The sequence below is a fragment of the Vipera ursinii genome, assembly GCF_947247035.1.
Source record: "Vipera ursinii genome assembly, chromosome: 6".
NCBI classification, from domain to species: domain Eukaryota; kingdom Metazoa; phylum Chordata; class Lepidosauria; order Squamata; family Viperidae; genus Vipera; species Vipera ursinii.
Genome location: NC_139515.1, coordinates 56,168,274 through 56,193,564, shown reverse-complemented (window position 1 = coordinate 56,193,564; position 25,291 = coordinate 56,168,274). Strand labels below are relative to the sequence as shown.

Sequence of the window (25,291 nt, the reverse complement as noted above, 5' to 3'; positions counted from 1 at the left end):
AGGGAGCCGCTATTCAATTAAAGGGGCAGGCACAAGTAAAAGTAGAATACAAAAAATTCCTGGGACACTTAACGATTCAGATCACTGAGGCACCCAGGTCTACCCTCCTTGGGTTAGACTGGTTTGAGGCTCTGGGCATCCACCTAGAGGGCACCAACCGTATACAATCCCAAACATTAGAACAGGTTTGCCAGGCGTTCGCGGACGTTTTCGACGGAACGCTTGGCAAATACACAGGCACCCCTATAGACCTCAAATTAAAACCTGAGGTAGTTCCCATCCGCATCAAGGCAAGAAGGGTCCCCTTTGCGCTGAAACAAAAAATCGAGGCCGAATTAGACCGTTTAGTCAGCCTTGGGGTCCTGGAACCAACAGACGGGGGAACCTGGGAAACTCCCATAGTCACACCAGTTAAACCAAATGGTGACGTGAGAATATGCGCGGACTATAAGGCGACTCTAAACCGCGCATTAAATCCCCATGCATACCCAGTGCCAGCTGTCAGGGACGTGCTGTCAGAAATTGGGTCCGGCTCAATATTCGCCAAACTCGACCTAGCGCATGCCTTCCTCCAACTACCTGTCACCCGGGAGACAGCTGAGGCACAAACCATTGTCACACACCGAGGCGCTTTCAAGGTGAACCGCCTCCAATTCAGCATCTCAGTGGCTCCTGGCATCTTCCAGGAAGTCATGGAGAAAACATTAAAAGGAATCCCAGGTGTATGCCCCTATTTCGATGACATACTCATCGCAGGGGAATCAGAAAACAACTTAGCAGACAGGCTACAAGAAGTATTATTAAGATTTAGGAAAGCGGGGCTAAAACTTAAACGGGAAAAATGTTCTATAGGCGTCCCATCTGCAGATTTCTTAGGCTACAAAATTGACTCGCAGGGAATCCACCCCACGAACTCAAAAGTCCTTGCTATCAAAGCCGCCCCTACCCCAAAGAATAAAACCGAGCTCCAAGCTTTCCTTGGACTTTTAAATTTTTACCATGCCTTCCTGCCAGGGAAAGCAACGATCGCAGAACCCCTCCACAGGCTGCTCGACAAAGGGGCAGCCTGGCAGTGGACAACAGCCCATGAAAACAGTTTTAGAACACTCAAACAAATGCTTTCCAGCAACGCCACTATTTCCCACTACAAAGAAGACAAACCCCTCTGCCTATCCTGCGACGCATCCCCATACGGGATTGGAGCAGTTTTAAGCCATTTAGACAGCAACGGCACCCAAGCCCCGGTGGCATATTATTCCAGAACTCTTTCCAAAACGGAAAGAAATTATGCCCAGATAGATAAGGAAGCCCTGGCAATTGTAGCAGGAATAAAAAAATTTCACGATTACCTTTATGGCCGCCCCTTTGTGATCTACACAGATCACAAGCCTCTGTTAGGACTATTCACCTGGGACCGTCAAACCCCCCAAATCTTGTCGCCCAGGATGTTGCGCTGGACAACATTCCTCGCAGCATATTCATACAAGCTAATATACAAGCCAGGACACCAAATGTGTCACGCTGACGGCCTCAGCAGGTTGCCCCTACCCCACACAGAACTAGACCCAGCCCCAGCAAGCGGGGAAATACAGTTACCTGATTGGTTGAATCGTTTGACAGTTCCCTATATAAACCCGGAGTGTTTTGACAGTCAGCTGCCGGGAGCTGAATCGAATAAACCTTTTGAACCTTGCCTACGGTCTCGCGTCTGTCTTTGTAAAGACAATTCACATGTCTCATAAGATTAGCTCTAAGGAAAGCCTGAAATTCAGCAGCAGTGAATTGGGCCCCATTGTCAGAAACTAAGACATCAGGCAACCCATGTGTTGCAAAGAGTTTTCTCAGCACCTGGATGGTCCTACCAGTAGTCATGTTAGGAACTGGAATTACTTCCAGCCATTTTGAGTGGCTATCCACTACTATCAGGAAGAGCTGCCCCTGAAAAAGGCCCAGCTTAGTCTATGTGAATCCTAGACCAGGGAGTGTGCATTTCCTCCCACCTGTGAACTGGGGCCTGTGGCATTTCAGGCCTAGATTGCTGGCATGTATAACAACCATGGACTTGACCCTCAATGGCCTTATCAAGGCCAGGCCACCAAAGGTAGCTTCTAGCTAAAGCTTTCATTCTGACAATGCCTGGATGGTCTTCCTATAATGAGTGTAAAAACCTGTTTCTTAGGGAAGTGGGGATTATGACTCTGTTCCCCCATAAAATGCACCCTTTATGTGCAGACAACTCATGCCTCCTGACAAAATAGCTTTGAAATTCAGAGCCTGGACTTTTTTCCAACCAGCCTGTGTATACCCATGACAACACTCTACTAAGTATTTTATCTGTGGCAGTTTCAGCAGCAATGACTCCTGCATGGAGGGGAAACTCAGGTATGTCCTGTATGGACAGTATTCTAGCAGCTGGAGCCAGATCTGGATCCATTAGTGGCAGTAGTAGTCTGCTGAGCCATCAGCATGGCCCATTTCCTTTCCCAGTTTATGAATTAGTTTAAAATTGTATGCAGACAAAAAAATAGACCATCTCAACATTCTTGGAGATAGTATGTGGGGGGTTTGTTTGTCTGTTGTGAACAGTCCCAACAGAGGTTTGTGGTCAGTGAAGACAGTGAAATCCCTGCCATGTAAATCATGAATTTTTTTTAATTCCAGCAACTATGGCCAGAGCCTCTTTATCAATCTGGGCATAGTTACGCTCAGCAGAGGACAAGGTCCTTGAGTAAAATGCAATAGAAACCTGTTTCCCATTTTTTTCTATGTGGCTTAAGACTGCCCCCACCCCATAGGGAGATGCATCACATGCAAGACATACAGGTTTAGACTCTATGTAATGAGTTATAGTGGACTTTTCTGTCAGTATTGCTTTCAAGTCCTGGAAACATTTTTCGTGTAAGTTAGTCTATTTCCAAGGAACTTTTTTGTCTAGTAGCTTGTGGAGGGGCTCTGCTATTGCTGCCTTATGAGGTAGGAATGTGTGATCAAAATTTAGGAGACCCAAAAATGCTTGAAGTACTCCTTTTGATTTGGGCCTAGGAGCCATTTTAATGGCCTTCACTTTAGAATCAGAGGGGTGAATGCCGTTAGCATCAATGTGGAAACCCAAGAATTCTGTTGATGAAACCCCAATACTACACTTGTTCTTTTTTAATTTGAGGCCTGCTTCACGAAGCCTCTGCAAAACAGCCCTGAGCCTACTAGCCAACACTTCAGGGGATTCCCCTGCAATAAGAATATCATCAAAATAAGGGCAGATGCCCTGAATTCCCTTAAGCGTACGTTCCATAATCCCTTGGAAAATACCCGGTGCAACGCTGACTCCAAATTGTAAGCATTTAACCTTGAATGCCCCTCTGTGAGTCACGATCGTTTGAGCCGCGGCTGTGGCCTCGTCAACTGGCAATTGCTGATAGGCCTGTGCTAAGTCAAGTTTAGCAAAAATAGTCCCCCCTTGCAAGGAAGCTAAAATATGATTGACCACTGGGACCGGGTAAGCGTGTTGCTTGAGGGCCTTATTTAATGTGCATTTATAGTCAGCACAAATGCGAATTTCCCCATTGGCTTTAAGTGGAGTGACAATAGGAGTTTCCCACTCCTGCCCATCAACAGGCTGTAACACGCCCTGTTGTACAAGCTTATCAATTTTGGAATCAATTTTATGTTTTAAAGCAAAGGGAACCCTGCGAGGTTTAACCATGATTGGGACAACGTTGGGATCTAACTTAAAAGAGAAAGGTGGGCCTGTGTATGTCCCTAGGGTTGAATCAAAAACATCCCGGTATTCTTTGCACACTGACATGAGGTATGCAGTTTGTGTCCGATTTATGCCAGTAATCTGAATACCTAATGCGTCAAACCAATCAAGTCCAATGAGACTCGTTCTTTGCCCCCCTACTACTATTACATCCAGGTGCCCCAAAAACCCTTTAAATTTTACCAATAACTTTAACGTGAGCATTTTGAAAATTCGTTAAAATGATATCTGAGGGTTTTAGTTTGGCCCAATTGTTAAATGTGTCTTGCGAAATGATTGAGACTGCAGATCCGGAGTCCCATTCCATCTTACATGGAACTCCTTGTAGCTCTACCAAGAGCTTAAGTTTGGGTTTGAGACGGCGTCAAGCCCCAGTGCGGCATACGCTTCTCCGGCTTCTGAAGAATCCCACACTAACTGGACCCTGGGCCCCAGTACCTCTCCTAGTCGGTTCCTCCGACTGGTGTTTGGGTGGCCGGTCTCTCTGGCGTGCTCTGCAAATCACTGCGATGTGGCCTGTTCTTCCGCAAGTTCTACATGTGGCCGAACAAAATCTGCAATTGGCGTGAAGATGGTTGCCACTACACCCCTTACATCTTGGTAAGAGAACTGCCTTGTAACCATCCTCTCGCTGGTGGCTATTGCGGTGTTGCGCGTTGGGTTGCTTTTGGAGTCAGTTGATTTCAGGTTCTTCTTCCTCTGACGATTCTCCGGTGCATTTGGTGACCTCAAGATGGACTGATTCTTCGACTTTTGAAGGTTTGGTGTGCTGAACTGTCTGCACTGCACCCCCGGCGGCTTCGTCAGCCATCACTTTGTCTTGTGCTTTGGAAAACATTAAATTGGGTCTAGCAAAAGTCTCTGTTGAAGCGTTCTGTCCCAAAGGCCACAGATGAGCTGGTCTCTTAGTCGTTCTTCTAAATTTGAGAACTTGCATAGGCATGCGGCCTGTCTTAGGCCCGCAATGAACTCTGAAGCTGTCTCCCCGGGTAGCTGCACTCTTTGGTCGAATTTGAATCGCCATGCCATCTCCGACATCTTGAGCTGGAAGTGCCCGGTTAGCTTCTTTTTTAGATCTGCATTGGAGACCTCTTCGATGGGTGTCGGCATGAAAAGATTCTCGGCCAAATCAAAGGTTGCTGGGCCGCACACGCAAAGCAGTGTTGCGGCCTTCAGTCCTTCTTCCGCTATCTGATTTGCTCTGAGATAGTTTTCTACTTGCAAAAGTTAAGATGGCCATTCCTCTGGGTGCTTCACGTCAAATTCTCTTAATTTGCCAACCTTAGGCATTCTTCTCTCTGGTTCCTGTGATCTCTCTGGTCCCTGAGCCCTGCTTCAGGGCTCAGGGAATGCATCCACTGAGCACGAGGCTGCTAGTGTAGCTTACTAGCCGGCCTTGAGTGGGGGGGGGGAGGGAAGTGCCTCTTCCCTCTGGCGTGTGCTGCCTTCCCCTCGTGGACTTCAGCTCTTAATCAGCGAAGCAGGATCCCACCTTCGTCGCCACGGTTAAATAGTGGGTTCTTGGGTGCAGGAATGATGATGCAAGGCTGAGTACAGGAAAACTCATACTTTTATTTCTTGCTGGAAACTGTACTGGAGCAAGGGCTGCAACCAGCCGCAATATATAGTCTAGCCCCTAGGTGGCAGCCAATAGGTTTGAACCACCCATTGCCACCTGGGGCTAGCCAATTGCAGGACAGGAGACAGTTAGTCTGGGTTGCTGGAGAGCTGTTAGCTGCTCCAGCAACCCACGTGGTGTAACACAAGAGCCCAGTACATAACAATACCATTCAAAAGAGAGAATCAAAAAGCCAAAAAAGAAACAAAAAGACTAAAACACCACCAATTTACACCCAGATAAGCAGAGATTAAAACCAAAATTAATACTAGTACAACAATCAAGCAGTAAATAATACAACAGTCAAGGAACTACCAACTCAGATAAACAAGTTAATAGTGAACTATAGCCTAATTTTTAAAAAAAACCACTAAGAACACCCCTGTCAACATTGGTAAGGCTAGCCACTAGTATATAAACAGAGAGTAAAGCCTAATCCCTTCTAGCACTGATGATGTAACGTAGTTGGGTAACCTACCTAAGTTGGATAATGAAATGTCTGCAAGAAAACAACCAAGCTCAGAGAGCAGCAAGGACCCCACAGCTCAGTCCTGAGCTGCAAATATTCTTTTCTACCAGTTATGTAAGCATGCCTGAAGAGTTACAGTAAATATACCCTGTATGCCCACCAATGAACCCACTACCAACTGTAACATTCTTTTCTTGCTTTGTGTTTTTATTCTTATTTAATTTTAGCAGATTTTAAATTCTGGTCTGTATAACTCTGTCTAAATTATATAAGTAGAGACATCTAATGAATTATTTTCTCAGTGAAATTGTGCTCAATCAATTGTTATAAAGCCCATAACTACATTATACATACCATTACATTACTTCAGTGCAACTTGTGTAATAGAAATTCTTCACAGAAACTCTAGTTGTAGGTTATCCAGAATAATGATTAATTCAATAAAGTTGGCTCTGAAAGTTGGATGTGTAGGGATTGCTGACAAGCAGAGTCAACTGATCGCTGGAGAACAAATTTTTCTCAAAAGTTTTGCTTCCTGAAAAACTTTTAGTAATTATGATAGACCCCTTCAAGCTGAACACAAATATAATTTCAGAATGACTGTATCATGTAGATATCTTGGGAAATATGAAATTAATGACTATAATATATTTAATTGTATAATATTTCCAAAATGCTGCATGAGTTCAAAATGTTTTGCTCCTGATTTTCATTTGTATTCAGTGTCTGATGCATCTCACTGCAGTGTCCAACATTAGTCAGCCAGCATTGAGGAATTCTAGTTACCCTGATACTGTTTTTGGAAATGTCTTCATGAAACCTTTCACTTTGTTCATCAGTGATTGCACCTAGATTTTTGGAAAAGAAGACCAAATATGAATGCAGAAAATGAATTTTCAGTGACATGTTGCACTTCATGGTCTTGTTTGCTGTAATAAGTTTGTTAACCAGTTATATGCAGTTTGGTAGCTCTGTAGTTGCCAAAAAATATTCTTAATGATATCCTTGAATGTTTTCCAGGTGATTTTCTCTGGCCCCACTATCAAATCTTTACCTGCTTATCATTGATGAGATACCTGATCTGTGAACCAACATAAATGCCTTCCTTAATTTTCTCATCAATTATTCTTGGAAACATCTGTCTCAGATAATGAAAACCTTCACCTTCTTTGTTCATCACTTTCACACAATTTTTCACCAATCTGAAACAGAGGCAAAAATATCTTTGTTAGGTCAATAAGTTGTTGCTGTGTCACATTTTTCTGTTCTGGAACCAAATTCTCATTTTTAAATTACTTTTTTTCTGCTATTAGCATGCACATTTCAAATAATTATGGACTTGTTTTTAAAAATATGAGCTTGTCTTAAATATTCATGTTTTCATAGTTCACTTATAATAGTATGTTCTCAAGCTTTTGCTTGTTCTTTTCTTGCAGCTTGGGTAGTTTAAAATTCTTCAATTCTATCAACATTATTTATTATTGTTATTACACATGGTTGCAAAACTAAAGCTCTGAAATATTTATTTGTAATTCTCATCTAGGAAAGGATATATGAATTTTAAATTTTAATTGAAAAGCTGTAAATTTATTGTGCTGACTGCAATATTTCTCACAAATTATACAAATAATATATAAGCAATGTCTTATGTAAATTTTCCTATTTTTCATATTAATTCTAATTTCCGTCATATGGCATAAACTTATTTTCCTTTATTCCCACTGCTGGAAACAGGCAGAGATAAAAATATACATAGTTTTTTTTCATAAATATGGACTACCATTTATAAATAAGAATTCCCTTGTTTCTGCTATGCTTACATGAAATCAAGATATAAAACATGTTATATGAATGCATGTTATACTGTATGACTAATTTTGAAAAAAGTTGTTACTGAAAAAGAAAAATCACTTTTTTCTTGTTCTGCATCAGTGTGTTTTGTTGTTTTACAGCAATTATTGAAGTGACCCCCCAAAAAATACCCTCATTAATGTTGGAATTACTAAATAGATATGGAGAGTCATTGAATCAGTTTTCATGGTCCTATGGATCATATTAGCCTGCTATGTATGCCTCACCAAATATTGTCTAAAGATTACACATCTAAAATATAGATTTCTAGTTTCTTGTGAACCCAACCTAGTATAGTGATTAAGATGTTAGCCCAGAATTGGTCTAACCAATTTAAGTTGACTTTTATCAGTTGGAAAACTGCTAGGCAACTTTGGCCCAATCATCCTTTTGCAGCCCAGTTTATTGCACATTATAGTTCTTATAGGAAGCAAATGGAGGAGGGAATGTTATCTACATTACCTTGAGCTCATGAAGAAAGATAGGATATAAATCTAATAAATAAAAATAAGTTTGCACTATATCTGCATTTCTATTCTTTATCCAGGAGCAATAAAAACAAAAACATTAATTTATGAAATTTATATGCCACTCAATTCCCAGTGATTCTTGATTGGACTGTAAACTGCAGGATCAGAAGTGCAAAATGGAGGGAGGGATGCATTTCTGATCAATTTCACACAAAAATAATATGTTAAGAATTTAATTGCCTATCCCCCATTGCACAGGAAAGACAATGAGTGTTCACACACATTTACTTTAAGTCTGAAGCATAAAATTGTGGGGAGGAGGTGTCTGATTCATAAAATAGCACAAAGCAATTACTTGGAGTCAGTTATCTTTGCTTTATAGCAGCAGCCAATTTCACAGAAAAGGGGGAGGGAAATTTGGCATTAAAAATGAGTAGAAATATAAATAATATATTTAAAATTTTAAATGTAATACAAGAAGAAAAGCAATTGTGATGCCTCCGTGATAACCCTGAAAGGCTATGAAGAGGCTAGTCAACTCAAAATCACTCACTCCAATTGAAGTGCTCAGAACTATTCTCTTTTAGGTCTTTCCATCCAGCAGAACTAGATGTCTGTCTGGGAACTCAGGATGATTTTTCTATACTATCTGCATTTTCCAGGAATGAAAATGAGTGAATTTGCTAACTTGGAATAATCAGAAAATAGGGGTAGACTGAAGGTATCACCTGTCTTGCATACCCAACTTAAGATATCTGTTGAACATTGACAAGTATGGTAATAATTGTTGGTACTGATCCAGTATGTAAACTCATGCAGTGATATCTCTAGGGCTCTGATATTGTTGGAGCCTAAATCTTTTTGTATGCAGAGAGCAGAATAATCAATTCCTAGCTTGTTCCCTCTATCTGTTCCCAGACTATATTAGCTACTGCTTTCTTTTAATTGCTGGTTTATGATACAGATTGACTGTATTACAGCCTAGATTCTGACTGTGGCTTATACTGCCTGTACTCATATTCCCATATAATAACATACAGTTCTTTATACATATCTAGAGGCCAGCAAGCATATGAAGCTCTTGTGCACACTTGCCATTTATATTTATCATATGTTTACAGTCAGAAACTCAAATACGATCAATTCCAGATCACCCAAAATTCAGGGAGTGCCTTCAGTAAACTGCTTTGTGCTATTTCAGACTATGGATTCAATCTTTCAAACCCAAACTAAGATTATTTTTCCATAGCATCTGGCTTGCTAGCTAAATAAATGGTCATAGGCTTTTTAGGTTTACATTCAACAGCAAACAAGAGTAAAGCTATAGGACATTCCAAAAGCTAATGTAGAACAGAGGTTAAAAAGTTGGATTTGGACTGAAATGATCCAATTTTAGTCTCCACTTCACCATAGAGCTCATATGTGACTTTGAATTCCAAGATAAAAGCTTGGTATCACTGCAACACCAATTATCACTCAGTTTTCCTTAAGCTTTCAGATGACAATAGATGAGAATTGATAGTACAACTTTCATGGTGCACTGTGCAAGGCCCTAGCTCTGGATGTATCCTTTACCAATTCAATTAAAAGAAACAGAATATATTTACTAGTCTGTATACATATGATTGTATCCTGACTTTTTGAAGTGACAATATATTGTTAAATAGTTTGTTTAGCTTTGGTCTTAGAACACTGACAAGAAATTTAAATTTATAAAAATAATTTGTAGTGAAAAAAATCAATATTTCCTGTTAGTTCAATATTTCAACATTCAAAAACAATATATGAATGAATATTAGTGATAATTAAGCATAATTCAGATTATCATGAATGGCATAGTAGAAATAGTTTGAAAATTCAGAAAATATTCTCACCTTCCCATCTTTAATTCCCAGCAAAATTTGATTCTCTAGAATCAAAGTTCAATGCAGCATGCAAGGCCACTATACTAATGAGATTCTAACCTATAGAAGAGTAAGGCAAAGATACATTCTAGCCCCTCTGCTTTTAATCTCTATATAAACCCACTTGTGCCCCCAATTAAACCAATTAGAGCACCATCCCCCAAAACTAGCTACTGGATGTATTACATTCCTGTTGTATGCAGATGATACACAAATGCAAACTGGACTTACATAAGCCTTGAATGCTCTGACTATTGCTGCTCTGAATAGGCCTTTGAAATCGACTATAGCAAAACTAAGATCATGATCTTTGGAAAAAGATCTAAATTGCACGCCTGGAAGATACATGGCCAGAACATTGAATAAGTCAAATCCTTTAGATATCTGGGCATGGTTTTACATGGCTCTACTAAACACAGTGCAGCGGTAGCAATTCAATCTTTATTTTTCCAGAAGAGCACAGTATATTGCAGCAGCACTGGAGTTATGCTAAGGCTTGTCCACAACTACTCTTTGCTGAGACCTTGCTCCTCTTTTAGTCCTCTGGAAAGGGTGCAGTCCAAATTCCTAAGAGCCATATTTCAGGTAGCATACTGTGTTCCAAATGTATTACTAAGGAAGGAGGCAGGACTAGCCAAAATTGAAACAGGTGCATGGATTTACATTTTTGTAAATGATCACTTCTAGTGGGGCTTACATAGCATCTGGGTTTGATCAACTGCAAAACACACAAATAAAAAAGCAAATTGAAAAGCACATTATAATTTAAAAAAAGCATAGCTTGTTCTTAAAACCAATTTAGCATAGTAACCCAAAATAGGAAAGAAATTGCAACCGTATATCAAATATTGAAAAGTAAATTTGAAAAATATTGAACTTAACTTGGAAGCTTAGACAACCTTATTTTCCCCTCAAGGTCTCTCTTGGCCCATGGCTTCCCAGTTAATGAAGTACTGTAAATCTTCTCATCTGCAATCAAGTATTCAAGTTTTGTTTTATCTTTGTATTCCTCATCTCTGCTGATCTCTAATATCACGGTAGAATTTGAGAATTCTGGATGGTCTAGAAGATTTGGTTTTAGAAGAGAAAGGTAGAATATATGATGAAATGAAGCCAGAGCATTAACGTCACAGGGTTACCACTTGGTGATGGGATTAGCAATGTAATGGCATCCTATTTCCATTTTTAACAATTCAATTAATCAGATGTTTCATGTACAACTAGGTTTTTTGTCTTACTTTAAAGAGTTGATCTATTTGCCATCAATAGTCCATAACATATTTGTAATTCTTTTAGTTGTTTCAATTGTTCTTGCAAAACCAGATGAGCAGCCTAAGATTCATGATTTACCTCAGATATAGAGGAAAAGGTCCTGTGGAAAGAATTGAGAGTGATTCCTATGATTTTTTTTATTTAATAAAGAGTTGTCTGCTGAGGGGAAGAATCCTGGGAATTGTTGTAAGCCAATTCTGCTAGCAGCAGCAGCACAATCGTCTTTAGGGTAACTGATATTGCACCCTTTAGTGTTGCTTTAAAATGGTATTAGTCTGCTCTATTTACCCAGCAGACTGAGAATGATATACAGTGGACAAGTTCATTTCTGGCAACTGGAACAAGTTCCATCAAAACCAAGCATTGAATTGGGCCCCTCTGTCTAGAATTAGATTTGGCAGGCTGTGTAATGTGAAAATATGGCAAGAAAGGAAATAACTCATTGTAATAATTTAATTACCATCTGTTGATGCTATGACTAGTAGGCTGTCTGAAATACAGATAGAGTATATCATCTTCGAGAGATTAGAGGAAGTTGATAGGATCATCAATAACCGTGATGACTTATCTGGTGGATCTTTAGCTTTTAATCAATGAGGCTGCATCAGCCAAACCTGAATGCCACCAAAGTCCACAGGTTTTTCTGTTAAAGACTTCAGTGCAGATAAGCCCTGTTACTTGTTCCCAAAAGACTAAATTATGACCGCTACTGTTGTCAACTAATCTCTCCAGCTTTTTAGTCATGTAGTGATAAAACCAAGTTGCATAAAGGCTTGAGGTGTATGTTGCTTTTCTGTATTCACTTATTCAGGATTTTGTCAGTCAAGCATACCTAAAATTGGTTCCTTAATGTGGACTGACTTCATGTCAGATCTTGATTTACCAGTCTAAACTTACTAATACATTTGTCAGAGGCCTTAGTCCTTTTCATAGGTGACTCATGCATCTGTTGGCAATATCAACTTTCAGAGGGTCTTCAAATACTGAGCACATTTTTCTTCTGACTCCAACAGAGTTTGGAAGTGTAGCTATTGTAAGATTAATTTATTCAACCAGCTGATTTGTGCATGATCACCTAGAAACTCTTAATCACATAGTTAAATAAATAAAATGCTTTATGTTTGGGATGATATGAAAGGCTCAGGATTCCCATTACCGTATATTTTTAAAATGGAGAAACTGGCATTTCCAGCAAAGTGGAATGGGGCAGATGAAGATTTGAGTATAAAGAGATTTACATGAATTTGTATCATTGTGCTCTTAATTATGTAGTTTGATTGTAGACTGATTTTTTTGTGCTATCCTCTCCATCCTGCCTTTTGCTTTGGCTGGAACAGCATGAATAAACAGAGTAGTTGTAAATCAAGAGTACTTACTATTGTTCTTGGTGTAAAACAGTAAATCAGCTCTTAGCCTTTCTTCATGAGTTGTAAGGAGTCAGACAGTAGCAATGTTCAAGTGTCAAGGTTCCTACAAGCAACCCATATATAGCATTAGGGTTCAAGAGTTCCTGTCTAGGGATTAAGGAATTCACATTAGCACAAGGTACACAGCTTCAAGATAAGGCTGTCACTGAATTTTTCTAGTAAGAAATTTGACAGCTGAGGCAGTCTTAAGCACATGCCTGCTTTCTCCACTCTGGTGCAGTTGAAGCTAAACAGTCCTGATATTCTAGAATCTGTTTCTGTGAAGCTTCTGTATTGTTTATTCTTATATATTATAGTTCTCCAACAGATACTGCCTGCCTTCTCAGGTACTTTAGTATCATATATCTAGTTTCAGGTTGTAGTTACTCTATCAGTGTCAGAAGTGGTGGTGGTGCTTGCATCTGCTCATACAGAAGCCTGTTTTCACAATTACTGGGTTTTCATTGCTCATACAGAAGCTTGGTTTCACAATTACTGGGTTTTTTTCTCTCCTGCCACATTACAGACATTCATCCTCTATACATTGAGGTGGTAGGGAGACAAAGGAAAACTCTGGAGTTAGTATCCCTTGAACTGGAATAGACTGTTGCACATGTTCATAATAATAAATGAATCTATAAATTCTAATCACATTTATCTGGGAGTGAAGGCTATTGAATTCCAGTTTCTCTTATTTCGTTTTCCTTGTTTAGACTCACCTCCATTGCATTTGATTTCCCTCCTTCCTCTTCCCTACTCTACCCAGCTACTCCTTCCATCCATTTTTTCCTTCTTCTTTACTGTTGTTGCTGTAGTAATATGACTATATGTATTTGTGTGCTTATATATGTGTTTGTGTGTGAGAAAAAAATGGTTTTGAGGTATATTGGGGAGCAATGAATTGGGCAGATTGGGGAGCAATTAATTTTACAAATGAGACATCTTACTTTAAGGAAATTTTATTTTAATTACTATGAGTTCATTTAATATTAAATTAAATTTTTGTCCCAAGTCTTTCCTGCATGGAACGTGGCATCTGACCAGTGTATACACACAGAGTGGCCATGGAGTAGAGGGCAAGATGCATCACACTAATGTCAACAGTGCTGTAAACCCCACTTCTTTTCTATGGTATCATGATATCACATAGATGCTGAAACAGGGTTGAATTGTAATTTTTATTTCATCATTCTGACAAAAGTAATAAATCTCAATGAATGCTGTTGACCACACAGAGAAATACAAGTGTATTATTTTTTGAGGGAATGAATGTCTAGGGTTAGAGTTTTACTTGAAGTTACTAGCTTTCCCTTCACATTGCTGGGAAGCTGGACTTTATAAAGAATAATTCTTTGTTTTATTTTTTAATTCCAAGCTTCCTCTTTTTTGGAAGGTTGTCTTCAAATAAGGATTGATTTCTATTCAGGTAATTACAACAGAGGAGAGAACCAAAGAGTAGGACTTGATTATGTATTAGCGTTTTATGAACCCAGATCACACGCTGATTGAAAAATTAACATATGTATGTATAAATCACATTTTAAATATCATTGAAAGACTATATAGAAATAGTGTATGAAATAATAGTATGTAGTCTAACAAATCATCATTTCAGATATTTTATATTATTCTCCTCTGTTTTCAATTTGGAAATGCCAGAATATATTTCTCTATTGCACATTCTCCCAACAAACCAACACAATCCACCCTTTTTTGTGTGGTTTTGGTTGTGTCTGCAATTCACAAGTTCAACAAGTGTGCATTGATAGTATGTTACATGAAATGTCAGAGGGGGAGGGGTTTCTGTATTCTCCCTGAAGAATACTAAAATGCCTTAATTAGTTTTTAAAATTTGTGTCTTGTGAAGCTGGGTTACCTGAATCCTCAGATTTATTGATTAATCAGAATTGTTGTTTTTGATTGAAAACTGACAAATATTAATTTGTTTTGCTAGTGAAGGGATTTGAATTTGTATCCAATTTAGACAGTTTACAATTTGTAATTCCCTTTATACGTATATCATTTCATAAAAAGGCTATTGTTTATTTTAGTCATAGATGGGTTGATGCCAAAGCATAGGAGACTAATGAAAAAGAACTGTAATCTGAAAACCACCAAAATATTAACTTCCTTTATGAATTCCTTTTTAAAACATGTCAATTGCAAGCTGGCAATTCGGATTGAATCTAGATATTATGATGTACATTAAATTTATCTTTGATGATGAAAACTGCAATCCTTAATAAAGCCTGCAGTCTTGTGCAGAATTAAGCCCTTCAGTGTCAGTGGTCTTATATGCATCTAGCTTTTCATAGGACCATATTATTACTGGAAAGTAAATTTTATTTAACTTGCTGACCTTGTGTGAATAAATATACCCACGTTTAGCTGAATGTCACATTTTGCTTGTATTCTTAAGATCTTTCCACAGAGAGTCATTCCTTCTTTCATTTTAGTGAATTCACATTAATAAGTATTTAAAAAAGACAGGCAGCCCTAGTCAGTTCTATTAATCTGAAGTCTTCAATTAGCATTTGCCCATTCAATAGTGCTTCGATGAGACATCAATAGGTTCAGTAGTAGCTAGATTACAAGATTTGAATACGATATACAGAAGTAGCCAAGATTCTTTCATTCTCAGTAGTATTTTTTGTATTTCTAATTTTTACATATGTAATCAGTATGTTACATATGTAATCAGTATGCAAATTTTGGTTGAGGGATTGTTTATGTGTGCACCGGTTTGCAGTGTGTGTCTGCCATCTAACATGCTGAATTGATTAAAAATACTCTGAACAAAGAAAAGCATCTTTATCTATTAATAGATGGATTTTTTTTAATGAAAAATAATTTCTCTTGTATATATTTAGGATAGTATTTGAAATATCCTTCTGTACTTTCCTTTCCAGATTACCAAACGTGTCGGGTAAATTTAGAAATGTTAAATGCTATTTTTTAAAATTATAATATTCCTATGGCGTCCTTTCAGTCAAGCTTCAATTCCAGTTTTAAGAAGAATATGTGTCTTTGTGTGTGTGTGTGTGTGTGTGTGTGCGTGTGCGTGCGTGCGCGTGTGTATGCATCTCTCTTTCTCCAAAACATGAATGGTTGAATTTTAACAGATGGTATTTTATTTTTTGGTTGTGTGCTATAGCTGAAAAATCAGAGAGATGAAGAAAAAATCATTTGAAATGTTAAAGATGTTCTATAATTTAGATTATTTCAATTTTAAGAAAAAAATGTAACCAGTTTTTTCATAACTGGATGAAAAAGATTAATAATAGGAACAATGGTTTAGGGTATATTGTGAACAGAGCAAACCTCAGTGCAGTTTTTTTTAAAAGCAAATAGCAAACTGTGACACAGACCCCAGTTCATGCTTTGCAATGCCTGATCTCCTTTGAAACATGAACAATTTACAAGCAAATCTCTCTAATGTATAACAGACAAAGGCTCTGTTCAGATTTTAGCATGTTAGCTTTCCTCTGATGACCCGCTTTTTTCTGCGTTTGTTTTGACTGCTTCCATCATTCAGGGTTGATACTTGGATGGGTGTGTAGGTGGAAACTGCAGCAGCAGCAAGCTTAGAGCTTGCAGACAAAAAAAAACATTCTTGCCTTTTCTGATAGCTATTATTGAAAATGTGAGGTAGAGCCTAGGCTGGGTAATAAAGGCAGGCAAGCCAGGGGGAGCAAGGAGCATAGAGCTGCATACTGATGAGTGTGGGAGCACGTCATGAAAGATTCCTTGCTGCTACCAGATCGTTGCTCATTGTGGAGTATTTCAACAATCACATATAACGGAAAACAGCTTAGCTGATAGCTTTATATGTTTTCCCTCCACTGCATGACGTACCGGTCTGTAGTATAGATTAATGCAGATGAAATGTTTAGTTAGGAGCAGTTCTTACTCTATAGCGTGCCCTGGAAACTATGTGCTACTTCTGACTTTTGATTTACTGGAAGCATTAATTGGACAAGCTGGCGGGTTCCTTTGATACCAATTTTGCCCGGAACACAATGTGGCAATGCCACCTCTCAGCCCAGGACCATCGCTATTATCCTGTGGATGGATATTCATTGCTTAAACGCCTCCCTTCTCAAACTCTTTCAGCACCCAGATGCCCTGTCCAGACTGTGGGACAATGGTTGGAAAATATTGGGCTACCTCAGTATGAAAACCACTTGCTGGCCAATGGATTTGATAATGTACAGTTTATGGTAAGTGTTCTTTTCTGTGTTTATAGCTTATGATGGTAAGTGAATCTTTGCTTCTCAAGAGTGCACAGAATGGAGTCTGTTTTATGATGTGCAGTGTTAAAAATGTATATTTTACAAAATTCTATCTGTTATCTGTATGAGCAAGGAACATTCTCTTTGCTTTATACAATATGTAATTCCCAAGCATTTTTACATGAAAATGAAGGAACAGTACTTCTGGACTATTCTTTGATAAAAATAATAATCCTTACAGAGATGGCAACAAACATCACTATAGGAAGCAGATCAAATATTATTACAAAGGTTTGCTATTTATTAAGATTAAATGTTTTTTCATAATTCCAACTTGAATTCTGTATGTTCTAACAAAGCAGTGCTGAATTTTGAGCTTTCAAATTAGCAATTTTCCCAGTGTTTGGAAATAAATGGCTGTATCTTTAAATATTAACCTAAAGAGTTAACAGAAATGAACATGACAGGTATCTTTGGCGTGTAATATATATATTTCAAACTCATGAGAGCTTTCTATAAGCATAAATATGAGCAAAAGATAAGATTGGCTATCTAATATTTAAAATATTAACCTAAAACCATAAGTAAAAGTAAGAATACTTAATTTTTTAAACAAATATTGCAAGATAGTGTTTTACAATTTATTGTGTGTTGATGTGTAAATCCAATACAGATGTAATAGTATCACATCTGTTGCTTAGAATCAGAATAGACTTCACTGTCTTCCAATTTTTTGCAGTATTGTTGTAACATATACATAGAAAGCTTAGGTGTATTATATGAAATTGAATTGTGCAGTTATATGTGTAGAAGTTTTCAAAATATTATCTTTTAAAAATGGTTAAATGGAACCTTTTTATTATATTACTATTTCTGCTTTGTTGAGTATAAAATCTTAATATTTAAAAACAGATTAACCCTATTCAAATCTAATGGTAGCACTACCTGGATTAGAGCATTGTACCTTTTATTCAAGCTTCCATAGCCATGAAAATTGAAATCAATTAATATATATGTAAATAAACATCACAGTGCAGCAATCAAAGATCCAGTGGGATGTAGTTCTTAAGTAGACAAGTATCCATGTGGTAAAATTACTAATGTGTACTTGAGGAGACATAAAATACAGTTTATAAGAGAATATAAACGTTGTTGTTAATCTAGAATAATGATTGATTGGACTCCATAGAAAGTCATGAATGGGCTCAGGGTGAGAGTGTTTGTCTTTCAGTTATGTATCTGTAGAGATTGCCCATTTATGTAAGATATTTTATAAATAAGCACTAGATATTGAAGTTATTCAGAATGTATATATGCTTACCGTAAGTTGTTTCCAAACCTTTGTATTATAACCAAGTTCATGATGAATAGCACATTTATAATTTACTAGAAGAGATACAGGTGGAATATTATATTATTAATAAATTGAAAATCACAACTGACTAAACTGAAGTTAAATATATATTTTAACAGTTATATTTTTATTGAAAGATAAAACAATAGCCTTCTCTTTCTATCAAGGTTAAATTGTTTATACATTTTTACTTATAAATAGTTAATTCCTTTATTTTGAGATACCAGAAAATGTAATATTAACTCTTAAGGAATTTTACACACCTATATACACATACATACACCTAAGAGGAGTTATATAAGTAACAAAGATCAGCTTGACCATAGTAAATATAGGTTTTTGGCATTAACTAACTTCCATTTACAACATTTTGTGCATTATAGTTTTATACATGTAAATCAGGTTTATGTTAAATTTGATTTAGTGCCGAGTAAGTCTGTATAAGATTGCCTATTAAGGCTACAATTCTGTGTCCACAAACCCCATTGAATATGCAACTTAATTCTGAATAGACGTCACTGGAACTGCACTATTCATTGATTTATTCAGACTGTTCTCATCAATGGGGTATTAAACCAATTACAGTATTTATTGATACGACCATTCTAATGTTAGACCAAGATAAACAATATAGTTTTAATATTTATGTTATTTTTAAATATGGATTTCAGCTGTTGTTTTCCTAGAAATACATTCTGTGCTTATTTGTTTTCCTGTTACCTAAGCAACACAATCTCATGTCTGTTTAAAATTAGTATTACTGTATTTGCTAGAACTACCCGTGCCTCAGGAGGAAGCTGTTCTGGAATAGGAGACCCCTAACAGAGGGTATCCGCTCTTGCCCTCCCCACCACCACTCTTCTGTCACACCTTGCAATAGCTGGGGATTCTGTGCATGCTAGGGTTGGGTGGGTAAAACCAGGGCTTCTTTTCTCATAGAACGCTCAGAACGCAGTTCCGGCACCTTTTTTGGATGGAACCTTGTAGGATAGGCAAGGCAGGGTGTAAGACATGTGCGAGTTCCGGCACCTTTTTCTTTTACAAAAAAAGCACTGGGTAAAATTATATTAGATGGGTGATGTGGAATATCAGAATCAGAATAGAGCTGGAAGAGACCTTGGAGGTATTCTAGTCCAGTCCCCTGCTCATACCATTTCAGACAAGTGGCTGTCAAGTTTAGTTTAGTTTAGTTTTATTGTATTTGTATACCGCCCTTCTCCCGAAGGACTCAGGGCGGTGAACAGGGCATACATAAAAAATACAGGATACAAAAATTAAAAAGAATTAAATAGTAGCCCAGCTAAAACAGTCAATAACAATATAAAAATCCCCATTAAAACCCCAACATATCCCCATCAGGCCAGGCCGGCTTGTTCAAATAGATGGGTCTTCAGACCGCGTCGGAAGGAGCGAAGGTCAGGTGCCATCCGGAGCTCGACCGGCAGCTGATTCCATAAAGCCGGAGCGCCCACAGAGAAGGCCCTCCCCCTGGGGAGTCTCTTCTTAAAAACCTTGAGTGATGAAGCACCCACAATGTCTGAAGGCAAGCTGTTCCACTGGTTAATTGTTCTCGCTGTTAGGAAATTTCTTCTTAATTCCAGGTTGCTTCTCTCCTTGATTAGTTTCCATCTATTATTTCTTATCCTGCCCTTTGGTGGTTTGAAAAATAAATTGACCCCCTCCTCTTTGTGGCAGCCTCTCAAATACTAGAATACTGCTATGATGTCCCCCCCTAGTCCTTCTTTTCTCTAGACTAGCCAAACCCAAATCCTGCAACTGTTCTTCATATGCTTTAGTCTCCAGGCCTTCAATCATCTTAGTTACTCTTCTTTGTACATTTTCCAAAGTCTCAATATCTTTTTTGTAATGTGTCGACCAAAACTGGATGCAGTATTCCAGGTGTGGTCTTACTAAGGCTTTATAAAGCGGTAATAATAGTTCATGTGATTTTGATTCTATGCCTCTGCTTATACAACCAAGGATTGTATTAGCTTTTTTGGCTGCTGCTGCCGTACACTGCTGATTCATGTCCAGGCCCTCAGTAATATATAGGGTTTTAGAGGTAACAAGCAGAATCTCATGACTTGCATATATTGTCAGCCAGTGTAGTTTCTGCAGCAGTGTTATCATATGACAGAAGCAAGACTCTTGGATCCTTTAAAATAAAATTTTAGTATACAGTTGAAGAAAAAACATAGATGCTAGCAACAGTCTAACAATGTAACACTTAATGTCCTATTTATTGATACTAAGACATATTCTGGCAATAAAAGTACTTCATAATTTCATAATAAAGAATAAATGAATTGGCATTTTTCGTTGTTAAAATCTAATACACTGTAGCTTTTATAGATACTCTAAAAAGTAGTATAGGATATCTGCCTAGAATAACATTTGAACTCAGAACGTGTAAGAGTGATATCATTACATATATGGGTAACAACTTTGCATCAAAACCTAGACACTACTTAATAGAACAATATTCTCTATTTAGTGTACCCTAAACAAGTGGACTTGTTCCATTTAATTTTGGGTCCATCACATGTAGGCAGACATTATGAATTTTACTTTTGCTTTGAAGCAATTGCATGGTGATCTGGAAAGCATTATAGCTAAGTCTTTGCTATGATTGAGATCACTTTCTGATCCTGATCAGTGTGACCCATGACCGCCACAGGACATGTAAACCAATTAGAATGATCTGCCCCAGATGTCTCATGGTTTCAGATGGATTCCTTATGTTCTTTGGAATGGTTCCTTTGATTGCTACTGTCAAATCCCCTATGTGGCTCTCTGTGTATACTAATCCTGGGTGGGTTATTTATTTATTTATTGATTGATTGATTGATTGATTGAGGAGCCTCAGGAGATGAAGTGGCAGAAACAATGTTTAGAAAGCAATGAAGACTACAAGTACAAGCACATTTCAGATTATCAGCATGTTATAAAGAAGCTCAAAAAAGCACAGGGTATAAAGAAGCACAATCACTTCTTTATTATTGTGTAGCCAAGCTGCCAGTACTGTCAACTTTGTTTAGAAGTTTCAGTTATTTTTGGAGGAGGAGGCATCAAACAGAACTCTTAGCTGGTTCCCAAACTCTTGATTCATGAGTGGTATTCAGTGTTATGTCTAGGATAACATTTTACCATATTATCTAGAATTTGTTTTGGCCTGTGGATTCTCTGATATTTCTTCAGCTGCTTATAACTTGGATCTATGCTCTGTGCTTCTTCAAGGTGTATGATAGTCTGGCTCCAGATTTATTTTTAATGCATCAGTTTGGGATTTGCAGATTTGAAAGGAATTGTATGACCCATTCTTAAGGAGCCATCCCTAGACCCTGATAGTCTTACATATATATTCTCTCTAACCCTTTGTTTTGGGGAGAAAATTAATAAGACTGTGGTTTCAGGGCAACTATGGAGTAAGCTAGATTAAGTAGTTATCTGGATCTTTAGTTAGAGTTCAGTCAGGGCATGAGATAGTGTTATTTGTTCTTATAGGTAATCTTTGTCAGGATTAAATCAAAGTTTGTAGTAGTACTACTTATTTTATTGAATAATTTTCTGATAGAAATTAGGCTGTCCCCTACTGTCCTGGACTTGTGGAAATTTCTGAAAACTGGTTGGAGAATCTATGGTGAACAGTCAGACAAACATTGATTTTAGGATGTTTACTGATTTTTAAAAATATATTTTAGTTCCTATTATAGATGATTTATTCAAATACTTTCATAAATGTTGTGTATCTTCAACTCTCACCATTGTGCTGGGTGTAAATACAATGAAATAAATAAGAAACAGATATAAGGAACATTTATTTAATGTACAAGATATTGAGCATTCTGTTTCATTCAGAAATAGTTGCCCCTCAAAACTTAGAACCTAATCGTATAGTACATATAATAGGTACACTTACATACCTTCACAAATCTTAGGCAAAATTCCCCCCTAGTCAAACTACATTGCCTTGATCTTATTTAAATCAAAATATATTTTTGAATATACAACATTCAATATTATATTAGAAGGGAATATAAGAACCTTTATAGTTCTATTCCTTCATCCTTTCCAGTCAATCATTATGGGAAGGATTAAGTTTAAAGGAAATCCCTCATCCAAAAGATCACTCTGGGGATGTTTAGGCATCTAATGAAATGGCTCCACTATTGCTGTAGTAGTCTAAGAATAGATTAGACTTTTAATATTCCACGTGTCTTATTACTGTCTTTTCAAAAGAGGAGCTAGATTCAGAAACAATGAGCCAGAGTTATTTCAGAAAGGGAAGATATGCTCTTACTTTACTAGGAATAGACTGTCAGGAGGATAAAAATTTGGCACACAAACATATTGTTTAATCCAATTTTTCTTTCCTAACTTGTGTTCAGTGTTGCATTCTCCTCAAAACGATTAGCTTTTCTTTTGTATTGCAAAAGATCATTATGAAAATGGACTAAGTTCAAATATATCTAAGTGAAATGCAGTTGCTAAACTAATCCTAGTACAAAGAATAGGAGCAGGAAGCCCAAGGGTTGAGTGGTCCCAGAGTCTCCATATCCATAATCCTATATTGGACAAACAGAAGACATGCTGTGATATCTCAAGAGGCATGAAGAAAAACAAACATGAGCATTCCTAATGCCAGGAGTGTTTTATTATGGAGATGAAAGTCATTCTGCCCCAAAATTACAAACTAGGAAATGTGTCACAGAGACTTTCCCTGCTTTATTTTCCATTTCCATTCTTTTCCATAGACAGCAACTATTAAGGATGATAGCTGAACACATTGTCCCAATGCATACATTTTTGTTTGCAAAAAGATAGTCTCTTTTAAATTGAACTCAAGTACTGGTGACTATACCTATGTGATTTTCTTGGCAACAGTACAATATGCAACTGCCAATGCCTTCCTCCAGGGTTTTCTTTTTAATTTTTTAACTTCCCACTCAAATTTACAGTTCTGGGATTTCTTGTTGATCTGATGTCAAGAACTAAACAAGTCTGAACTTGATTAACATTTTCCAGATCAGCTAGGGTTAGCTTTTTCATAATATATTCATATTTTATCTCTATTGTCCTATTCTAGGAGTATTTTATGTGTATATTTCTTTGATACATTTTATGAATTGTAAATTGAAATATAAATTGTGAAAGTATGGATTTTAACAAATTATTGTGTTGCAGCTTTCATTTGCTGTTGATGTAGCAAATCTCTGTTTCAATAGATATTGTCGTAGACTTTCATAGGCTCCAGTCACAGAGCATTCTAGATATTTGACCAGACACTGTAAAAGCAAGAAAATTGAAAAAGAAGTAAGATAATAATTCATATAGCATGTGTGTTAAGCAAAACAGTGTATGGTTATACTGAAAACATTGAGAAGTGGTTTTATAAATACATGATGAAATATAAGTACTTAAATAGTTAAATCTTCATGACTGGAAAAGAAAACAACGATCCCAGTTTAGAACACAACTGTAATTTCTGCCTATGGAGATTCTCAATCATCCAGGTTACGGTTGTCCCAAAGGTGCTTTCCCAAGAGGCAACTGGAATTTCTTGTTTATTTTTGTCCTTGAAAATGTGTTGTTTCTCGTCCAAGAAGTGAAACGTTTTTAAGGAGAGAGAAAAAAAAACCCTGAAGATAGTCCAGTAGCCTTTAGGACAACTGTGATTTTTATTTTATGGTTGGCCATATCATATGTAAGAATGTGAATGAATGAATGAATGATGCATTGGAATACCTTGGAAAAGCTTTGTTTGTAGACTCCCCCTCTCTTCAGTCTGGACCATAATTGTTTCCTCAGTTGATGTAGGGCAGCCGTGGGCTCATTAATTACCCAGCTTAATGTCTGAACCACTCTAACTTTAACATATTACCGCTGCTGTGTCCTTTTGCTTCCAGGTCCAAGGGCAGAATCCACTGGATGAGCAAGCTGCTTTACAGTATAATGTCTTTTTTTCTTTTTAGAAATAAATGCCACCGAATTAAATGTGACTAGGTAAATATGTATGGTAATGCAATTTTTGAAAAAAAGAAGGGAGGGAGGGAGGAAGGAAGGAGAAGGGGAAGAGGAAGATGATGGGAAGGACTTCCATAATGCTGCTGCCTCCTTAAGATTTAAAGCAGGAATTTTGCACCATCCATTGATAGGCTTTATCAACATTCATCCCATAGAATTACCGTATATACTTGAGTATAAGCCGAATTTTTCAGCCCACTTTTTGGGCTGAAAAAATCCACTTCGGCTTATACTCCAGTCAACAAAAAAAAAAGAACTTACCGAGGACTTGCGCGCGGCCGAGCTACTTTGCCTGACGCTGCTGGGGTCGCCCGGGCGCCTCTGCTCGCCCTCAGCAGCACCTGGCCCGGAATCACATGGGAAACAAGCCTGGCAGAGGAGCCGGAGCGGCGAGCAGAGGCGCCCGGCCCAGATCCTGCAAGGCCCGGCCGAGACACGCCCCCAGCAGCGGAGCTGCTCCGGCTCCTCTGCCGGGCTTGTTTTGCATGTGAGCTACTTTGCCTGACGCTGAGAAGACCCGCTTGGGCACTCGGGTTGGTGTCAGTCTCCGCAGGCCCTTCTCGTTTCCAGGAACGTCAAGCGCACTTGGCTCCCCACCCCCACGGCAGGGCAGGGCAGAGACTTGCTCGCCCTTCTGACGGCCCTGAAGAGAAACGAAGGGCTTGCAAACTCCCCGCGAGAAGCTGGGCGTAGCGCGCGGCTGGGCGAGTGTGTGCCTGCGCACGTATTTACGAAAGAAACGCTCCGAGAGTTCTTCTTTCTCCGCCCCCTTGGGGGGAACTCTAGCGACTGCTGTAGCCGCGCTTCTCTTCTCGGCTCCGAAAATAGGGATTTCTACTCTCTCTCTCTCTCTCTCTCCCCTCCCCACCCCGCATTCTCCTGCCTCTTCGATTGCGACAATAAAAGGGCGAAGGGTGCGCTGGTTTCTTCC

The 25,291-nt window shown here is 38.2% G+C and overlaps 1 protein-coding gene across 1 annotated transcript in view; it reads left to right on the top strand.

The window, feature by feature from the left end:
* The window catches only part of ANKS1B (ankyrin repeat and sterile alpha motif domain containing 1B), a gene marked incomplete at its 5' end in the record, with an annotated part of 324,360 nt that overhangs the window by 116,819 nt on the left and 182,250 nt on the right, over positions 1-25,291 (top strand). The window contains one exon of the mRNA XM_083366003.1: positions 16,864-16,970. Within this exon, the coding sequence (XP_083222129.1) occupies positions 16,864-16,970 (107 nt within the window). The remainder of the gene's footprint in view (positions 1-16,863; positions 16,971-25,291) is intronic.